We start from the raw sequence: 9,261 nt of genomic DNA, 5'->3' as shown, positions 1-9,261 counted from the left end.
TAATTATAGCCGGGATGCTGGTGACGACAGTCGTCCCAATGAGACTTCGAATGCTTGAATAAATTTGACATTATGACATTTGATCCCGACTCCGATTGGCGCGCGCTGGGCTGGTGGTATAAAGCCCGGGGACCCCAGCTGGAACAGAAGATGTTTACCCTTTAGCTCAAACCTCGGGTCTTAACTCTGAGGAAGGGGACCCTTTAAATCGAGTGTTGCTGTGCTTTACGTAACAGAGCGGGGCATAAGAGAAGGGCAGCGACGCGGAGAGAGGGGACTTTACAGCTCTGCAACGTGGGGAGTGAAAGTGCTGGAGAGGACAGGGATCAGAGCGGAGGGAATATTTACTGCAAGACAGGGAGCATTTCTGTGTAGAGTTAAGGTAAGAGCTGCTGGGTTCATTGAGACTAAAAGGCAGGTGTCTTCACTTCTGGAGATGTTAAACATGTACTTTATAACTTTATAGTCTGAACTTGGAAAAAAGAGGAAAGAAACAGGATTTTAACCAGTTTTACATATTTATGCTAGGTTATAAGCCATGTACTTGATTTTTTTAAATAAACTTCCCTGGTCCAGGCATAGATTGTCTCTGTCCACAGGACATTGAGTCACCTTACTATGCATAGTTACAGGATTATTAATATCTCCACTCTTACATCACAGGTGGGAGGGAAATGGCTAGTACATTCAGGCACTTTCTACAGGGATGCTTGTCATTCTGAATTATGGCAACAACAACGAAAACCCTTCCCCTCCTAATTTCTTTTATGCTGCTAAGATTTAAAAAAAAAAAAAAAAAAAACTTTTCAGATATTGGTGGATTTAATTAGGAAGCTTAAAGTCTAATATTCTAGAAAATGTATAGGAAGATATTTGAATGTCTAACTTTGAAACCCAGAATCGACCTTTAACATCTTGGTCATGTTCCGAGCATCTCGTTGCGTAGTCGGAGTGTTCTGATTCCTGAATGTAGTGAGTGTTGAAGAGGGAGGCTGGAGGTCAAATGCTTGATAAAGATCCGTCTTGTAACACTTGTCGGCACACGTGCTGCAGCGGTACAGTGGATTTTGAAGGAGAATGCCGAAACTGTGGGGCTGTGAATATTTGAAACAGAATAAATAGTCAAACTGTTGAAGCAAAGTCTCGATCTTCCTTAAATATTACTGTTAAAAATAGACACGCAACCTAGATTGTTTTGCGTTATCTTGAAATCTAATTTTCTTTCATGCGTTTGTCCTTTTTAGTTATTTCAGGTCATCAGTCCCATCGGTTACCTAACTGCCACCCCAGCTGCGACCTCTGAACGGAAGAGAGCAAAGCAGAAGAAGGAGGGGCGGAAGCAGCTATTCAACAGAGCCTCAGGGTTATCGAACGGCCTGCGTCATGGCAGCCATCGATCTGGAGCTGGGGCTGGAACGCGGCGGCCGGGTGTGGGGGCAGGAGAGGCCCGACACCGCCGACAACTTTGACTCCGAGATGCAGGAGTGGGAGGATCAGCTGCAGGACATCCAGAGAAAAATAGAAGAGGTAAGAATCGATGGGAAACACATCCAGTGTCAGAGTGGAAAATCAGTTTACACATAATCCAAATGGGCTCCTGGTAATCTCAATTGTCATGTTGCGATTTACTTTAAAAAAAAAAAGTGATGCAGACAGAGAATATAAAATACTAGTGTCACAGGTAGATTTTGGCCAATATGAGATTCTTGTGGTATGATAACCCTGAGAAAAACCAGAACATCGTTGTGATAGTACTTCCACAAAAATAATCTATCTGTATTTATTGACCGATTATGACAGTTAAATGACGCTATCTATAATTTGTATTCACTGTTATTTGGATTTTGAACATAGTTAAGCAAAAATGTGGAATAAACAAAAGTAAGCAAAGATTGTCAGGAGCTTTCTGAACCAAAAATTGAACTTTTAGGCACGTTAATTAATCAAGCGGTGTTACCTTGATAAGAAACGTAGGCGGCGCTTCTTTGGTTCCAGTACCATGACTGTCTGTTTATTTTCGTTCACAAAATGTTACTGAACAACCAATGTTTTTTTTTTTTCTTCTTTGTTTGGAAAAAAAGGAAGTGTTCTCCTTTCAAACAGCTGACTGGCAGTGTGCAGCACTAAGTGCGGGAGGGGCAGCATTGAGACTCATTGACTCTTTCAGGCATTGAAAATTTTGGCCTCAACAAAATTTTCTCTGGTATTTTATTAAAATGACCATACTATGAAAACGGAAAAAAAGATAACTTGCATTCATAAACGCAGCAATCTTTACGCTATTTACATCAGCCTTCTCAGCCCCCTGAACTCACCCGCACGAAAATAAATCTGAAATTTTACAGGAAGACAATAAACAAGCTTAATATTACCCCTCTGTACTAGGGGTACTTCCTGATTGTCTCCCCAGGGAGCGGTAATTGGTGCAAAGTGTGTGTACGCTCCGCATTAAACAGTTGGCAGCGCACAGACTGACTCGACCCCGTGACCTCGTTGGAGCAGCAGTACAGACAAATGTTAACAAGCTAATTAAACTGGGTTGTGCTGACAGACCTGCGGGACACATTCAGCCTCTCTGTCACTTATACACATAGCCTGAAAGTGGATCTTGAGCGAGGTATCAGACAGATGCTTCTTCAAAGTGGAAAAGCACATGTTGATTACAAATATAGGTTGGGCAGATTTTGCATAATATCTGTTAGTTACAACAGTGGAAAATAGGTCAAATCAATGCAGAAACAGCAGCGTTTCTACATTGATCTATATGATCTCCTCTTCCTGTTTTGTTTTCAAGCTGTACAACGAAGTTCAGGCCCGCAGAGGAGCCAGCGACATCCCTGGTGACAGCCAGAAAAACGGCGACCCATCTGATTGTGAGCAGAGGCAACACGGCAATGTCCTGTTTGTGCCTGGTTCCCGCGGCGGGAATCACGTCAGAGGTCATGACGGACACGTCTACGGTTGCTGCCGCTCCAACGGGGTCTCAGAGATCGGAGACTTGCTGCAGGATTATCTGGAGAAGGGGAATAAAACGAGCCGGAAGAACAACAGAGCTCGCCACGTGGTGAGTAGATTCCTTGACCCCTCGTGCCTCGTTCTGCTGGCATCAGCAGAAACAAGATAGGTGGGACGTCCTGTGAGCCGGAGCTGTGGTTCTGACAGGAATGTATTGATTTCAGTTCCCTGAACAGTGCTTACACGGCGAAGTTTAGTTTCTCATGTAGCCCAGTGCACTTTGTAGACACATAACTGAGTAGTGGGTAATAAGGGTGAAATGATAAGACTCTCTGTTCCCACTGGACATCAGTAGAAATTCTCCAGTCAGAATTTAATGATCAATTTCCCATCCCTGTTTTTTTGTAAAGCTTTTAACTGCTCTGACCAGTTTTAGGAGATTTCGATTTAGGAACTAAAATCATACAGGTGTTTGTTCGACGTGATGATTGATTCTTAATATTACTTGTAAAGTGAGATTGTGAGAGAAAGCAGCCCATGTGAAATATTGCTTTACTATTTCAAAACCAATATAAAATTATTAAGGAAGTGACATTCAAAACTGATGTCAAAGTAATTAGCACAGTTAGCAGGGCTAGCATTACTAAAGGAGTAGTCAGCGTGTGTCATTCCCTTAAAAATGTTAACATTTTCAACGTGACAAATGTTGAAAGCTCAAATAGATAAAACAGATCACATCTTGCTCACTCTTGCAGTCTAGATGAATCTTAAGAAGTTGTAAAATATTTCAAAAAACAGTTTATTCCTCAATAGCTTCTCACATTTATTATCGATACCTCACTCATACTGAAAGTAGTAATCTTCCTCTTCTTTGAGTAACAACTTCCACACCAAAGAATGTTTTTGCACGGTGCACCTACTAATCAAAGAAATGTCCGATTTTGGATTGTCCTACCGGCTAGTCGTTGCTCATCTGCCTTTGGAGGTTTTCTGTGCCTAAAACAGCCTGGAGGAAACACAAGTTCCTCTTAACCTGTAAGCACCTCAGGATGCCTGAGTTGCTCTCCTGTAGCTCTATCTGGATGGACAGTCATTGGTCAATTCTAGTAAAGAGACCATTTCTATATATGTCTTTAAAGATCAAAATATTTTAGCTGTACATAGCTGAATGATGCCAGAGCTGCTCGAGATTTGGTAAAGACACCATGAACAGACATTAAAATGACTTTGTAATCTCTTTCAGCATTTCAGTGACACAGTTAAGGTGAACCAGGACATCTCTGCATTCCAGGATGAGGCCAGAAGACGATCCGGAAATCACAGGTAGAAGCTTCTTTCACTGACATTTTAAGTGAACAGAAGAATCAAGCCTAGATTTTGCTTTTTTTTTAAAGTTCCTTTTTGTTTTGTCTTTTATCTACTGTCAATCCAGGGTTGGACCAGACCAATATTTGAGCACTTTTGAGGAAACTGAAAACATAAAGAACCGAGTATCTCACATGAGGGGTTCCCCCCACAGAGAGGAAAACACTGGTGCGAAGCCCCCTGTTGGACAAAGAGATGCTTCTGCTGCATCAGCACGTTCTCAGTTCCCAGTCCTGACAGCCGAGTCTCCCTTGTTGGACAAAAAGTCCTTCACTACAGGGATCCTGGGAGACAGAAAATGCAGCAGCCCCTCAGTTCTTAGGAAGTTTGGAGCCATGCTTCAAGAGAACGAGGGCAAGACGCTCACCGAATCCGGGGTGGTGACCCATCAGGGACCATCCCCAGAGGCAAAGTGTCCCACTCCTTGCTGTCAGCGCAGAGCTCTGGGAGCCACCGGAGGAGCCAGCAAGGCGCCAATGCGCGTGCCTAACCAGAAATGCCAAGCAAATTCTGATGTGCTGACAGCAGAGACAGAGCCCAGCCAAGACCGGGGTTCATTATTAGACTCTGCTCGGCATCACTTCAAGGATCAGAGAGAAGGCTGCAGTAGTGCTAAAGGCTCGCAGTCTGCTCCCCAACAGGTCCTGGGGAGATCTCAGGTACCAGGGAGCCCGAAGGTCCGGCCCCGGGCTAACAGCGGGGCAGACAGGGAGGGAGGGAGAGCAAGAAAGCAGCAACTGGAGCCCAAAACAGACTATAGGACAACGAGTCCTTCTCCTGGAGCTCACAGGATTCCAAGGAGGCAGGATGTACATGACTCTGGCTATTTGAGGGACGAAGGACTTATTGAACTGCTGGACATGCTGGAGATCCAGCATGAGTACAGCTCCAGTCCCAGAACGACATACGCGGCTTACAGACAAGAGCCACAGCAGGTTGGTTCTCCTTCACATGTCTTCAGCTCTGCCAGCAATGGATCTCTGAGTAACCGTGAGCCACCTGTTTCCCACCAGGTAAATCCTGCAGAGATGTCTCCAGCAAGACCCAAGAGGAGTTTTTCCCGTCCCGCACGCCCCGCCAACCAGCGACCTCCTTCCAGATGGGCCAACCGTACGCCTACTGCCAGAATCAGTGCCCCGTCAGGCCCAATCTACAGGCCCCCCAGCCCTCTTACTCGCACCTCTAGTCCTGGCCTCAAGCATCGGCCTCCCATTTCCTACTCTCTTCAGACAGAAACTATCATTATGTGACATTTTCCACCTAATAACGTCTGTCCCCATCACCTTGTACAACAACATCTTTGTAAATAATAAGGGCCTCCTGTTTTATGAGTGCTAAAGTGAAATGGGAAACTGTCTCCTGATGTGTTCTAAACATAACGTCCATATTCACCGGTGACGCTGCAGCTTTAAACTTCTTCTGTGCCTAACTTCTATCAACATTTCACCAATTTTGCTTTTGTTGTTCCCAGATATTTCACTTTTTTGTATAAAAATGCAAGTGTTTTTCTATGTGAAGGATTAGCATGCAGCCCCAGTTTGAGGGCGCGCGCCTTCAGCTTTTCTGGTTGATACGTCGAATCAAATGCCGTCTCATTACCGGAGGGAGATCCAGTTGGGACAAAGAGGCGACCTGTAGACTGCTGAAAAGTGTTGTTGGACTGTATGATGAAAAATACTGAAGATGTTCAAATAATAGCTGTGACAATTGATTTTAATATGCCTTTCATGTATTTTTCTTGGTAATAAATATGACTGTGCTTAAAGTAAATGCTGATTCCGTGTTTTGGATTGCCTTGTGCCATTTATGTTTGCAGCCTTGATGGTTTATTGCATGTTCATGCTGTGCATATCAACTACCAGCAGGCCAGACGCTCAGACGTTGCAGTGTTCACTGCCGTAGCAGATGAGATTCGTGTGGTTGGAAATGCCTTCGTCCATCCACAGCAGTTTGCAAAAGTATTTTGATGTTTTCATATTTTTTTATTTAGCGTTCAGGTGTTTTTTCTTATTTGGAAATGTATCCAAATAAAAAGCTTTACTATAAAAGAATACAAATCTTTAACTTCTAAAGGAAGAAGCACATCTTTATTTTACCTCTGTCTTCTCCACAACATGACCTCATGTTAGACAAGTTTGCAAAACTTTTTATGTGGCGCTCTCTTAATGTGCTGCCATTTTCTTTCAAACAGCTAGCTTGTTGCTGATTTGCTGCTTTGTGTGATATCGATGTCTTATAATGACCTAATTATGATAAAACCTTACATGTTAGCCAGATGATCTCAGCCAAACACACAATTTTAGTCTACTTTTGGGAGCTAATTTTCGATGGAAAACTTGGAATTTCAATATTCCCCCCCCGCCTTCAATCATTGTCTGCACAATATCCTTCCAGCGTTTGGTATTGGTATTTTTATGTGTTAACACTCTTTCACCCTAATCACACTTTTTCCACTTCTATATGTTCTTAAACAATAAAAGGACAAAATTATTTGATTAAACTGAAATCAAATAAGTAAAATATAGTGCAGTTCAAGGGCTGTCATCTAGCAATGCATTTTTAAAGCGATTATTCTCCAAAACCATTTGTCACAATGAATAAACTTCAGAGTACGCCAACACCCTAGAGTCATTATTCAGCAACAGTTATGCTTCCCGTCGTTATCGGGGTATCCAGTGTGCTGCGAGGACAGAGATCACTTTTCCTGCTCTGTGTTTCGCGCCTCATAAGACCGCTTCGACAACCTCTGGCCTCCCTGACACCTCCTGCTCTCCGCAGGGCGAGGCATCGTGCTTTCACACGCTCTCGAGTTCCCACATCTGCACACATGGGGAACAAACTGTCCCGTTATTTGCTACTGTACACACAGAGCGACCACTTCAGATACACAAATGTACGTGTGTGCATGGTCTGGTGCACATTTTCAACCCCGACAGAGGTAGTTCAACTGTGAAAAGTAATTTAAATGCTTTGTGTGAGGATGAACAGTCCCTTGGCCCCATAATGCCTCAGTCCTGTCACCCAACCTCTTGGTGCTATGCAGCACCTCAGACCAAAATAGCAAGCGTGACGTGTGTTTTGGTGCCAGAAATCTTAGCCTGCTGTCTTGGGGGGTATAAATAAAGAAGGGGAAGAGTTTTTTGCCCCCCCCCCCCCAATGCCTCTCTGTCTCTTTAGCCATGTTTCCTTTATCTCTGATATCATTATTTCTCTGCGCCAATGAAAAAAACAAAACAAAAAAAAACATAATTTTTGAGTTCAAATGACTATTTTCAGATTTCAGAAACTCTTAAGGATTTTTATTTGTTTTACTTTTATTTTTGGTTGTAAAAGTTTTATTTATTCTGTCACAAGTATCAACATAGATCTTCCTCTCTGCCTGCTTTCTGTCTGTGGAGTCTTCTCTCATTCTAGGTTTAATCTGTGTGTGTGTATGACCACCTTCCTTACAGTTTGACACCTAATTCATGCGCTGGTATTTTAATGAGATGTCCTGCCAGGACTCCTCATCAGTCCTGACCCCTCTGCCTGCATAAAACAAACTGTGAAACAGATCAATAACTGGGTAAATTCTGAAGGATGTGCATTTATTCACCCCCTTCTTCGTTCTCTTCTCAAGCTACCGCTCTTCTCTTTGATTCCCTGGTCCGAGACAATCCGGTCAGGCTGACACTGGATGGCAGAGCTTGGCACAGCGTGTCCCTCTGCTTCACAGGCTATTCATAAGAGCTTGGACAGCCGGACGGCAGAGGGAAGAAGAAGGGCAACACAACAAGAGAAGACAGCTGAACCGTAGCCATGGCTTCTTTGACGTCAGCAGGCCAAGACAACACATCCACTCCAGGAAAAAATAAAAACTGCATTAAATCAACTAAAATGTCTGGTTTTTAAATGTTTGTGCTTGCATGTGCTCTCAATTATCAGTCCAGACACGCTATGGCGCTTCCGTAATATTATTTGGTTCAGCTCATTTTATGGCTTTGGCTGAAGTAACAGTGCTGATCTGCCCTTTTCAATGAGTTGCTGTGCATCTTAACTACGTGTCAATGTGCTGCTTTCCTGGGATCAGCACAGACATTTGAGAACACCCTCTTGGGTTATGTGTCCTATGAGCATTTGAACCAATGGGATCGATACGCAGCCTTTAAATCTACCCTCCCCTCTCTACTGGTCTAATAACTATAAATCTATTTGAAATACACTTGATACACTGGTGAAGTTAGACCATTTTCAAACACATTCTGGGTTACAGAAGTTCCACTGTAAAGTATTGATGCCAGTTACTGACTTCAGGAGTCGGCACCATTGTTAAAGAGGTTTAAAAACAAAAAAGATTAAAAATAAATTCCACTTTTACTGCAGTGTAATCTTACTGAAGACTTTAGACAAAACAGATATTCGAGTAAGTTTATTGAATGGTGGGGGGCGAAAAAAAAAATCCAACTTTTCAGAATTTTATGCATTCCGTAAAGAAGCGTTGGATGCCTATAGCAGCAGTGTGTGTGACATTCAATCATTTGTATTATTTGTGAGCCGGTACATGAGTGTGGTTTTTAAGTTCTCATAATTACTAAAATTTCCTACATTTATACTTTAATTTTTACCACAGTTGATCAATTACCTGATAGTCTAAGGCATCCAAATTCCTTGAGGTGTAGCTATGACATGACACAAAGGCCAAGGTGTCTTTGTCACACATCAAAATGGTAGAGACAACAGTGACCGCACTCAAAAAAAAACCACCACCTATTATCATAAATGCAAACCATGTGGAATGGTGAACATTGTGGAGGCCCCAAACACAAACAAGAGGCAGGCAGGTTTGAGAAAAAACTGTTTTTAAATTTACAGGACACAAGTGAGCAACTGAACCAGAGGGTAACACAGACCACAGAATTTGGCAGATGGATCTGGCAAGGAGTTGACTGAACTGAGAAGCAT

General features: G+C 43.0%; 1 protein-coding gene across 2 annotated transcripts; it reads left to right on the top strand.

Moving 5' to 3' along the window:
• The first annotated feature begins 393 nt into the window (after positions 1-393).
• Positions 394-6,090, top strand: LOC106917059 (uncharacterized). 2 transcript variants are annotated; one of them, XM_014985743.2, is made up of 5 exons: positions 1,384-1,527; positions 2,795-3,064; positions 4,199-4,278; positions 4,388-5,255; positions 5,334-6,090. In XM_014985743.2, exons 1-5 carry the CDS (start codon positions 1,384-1,386, stop codon positions 5,568-5,570), a joined length of 1,599 nt encoding a protein of 532 aa, XP_014841229.2. In that variant the 3' UTR covers positions 5,571-6,090. The 2 variants fall into 2 exon arrangements, with proteins under 2 accessions (XP_014841228.2, XP_014841229.2); XM_014985742.2 differs by having other exon boundaries at positions 394-1,527; positions 4,388-6,090.
• Positions 6,091-9,261: the final 3,171 nt, after the last annotated feature.

This window comes from Poecilia mexicana, unplaced genomic scaffold (assembly GCF_051168715.1).
Source record: "Poecilia mexicana isolate PSO_F unplaced genomic scaffold, ASM5116871v1 scaffold_21, whole genome shotgun sequence".
In the NCBI taxonomy this organism is placed as follows: Eukaryota; Metazoa; Chordata; class Actinopteri; order Cyprinodontiformes; family Poeciliidae; genus Poecilia; species Poecilia mexicana.
This window is presented reverse-complemented; position numbering and strand designations above follow the sequence as displayed.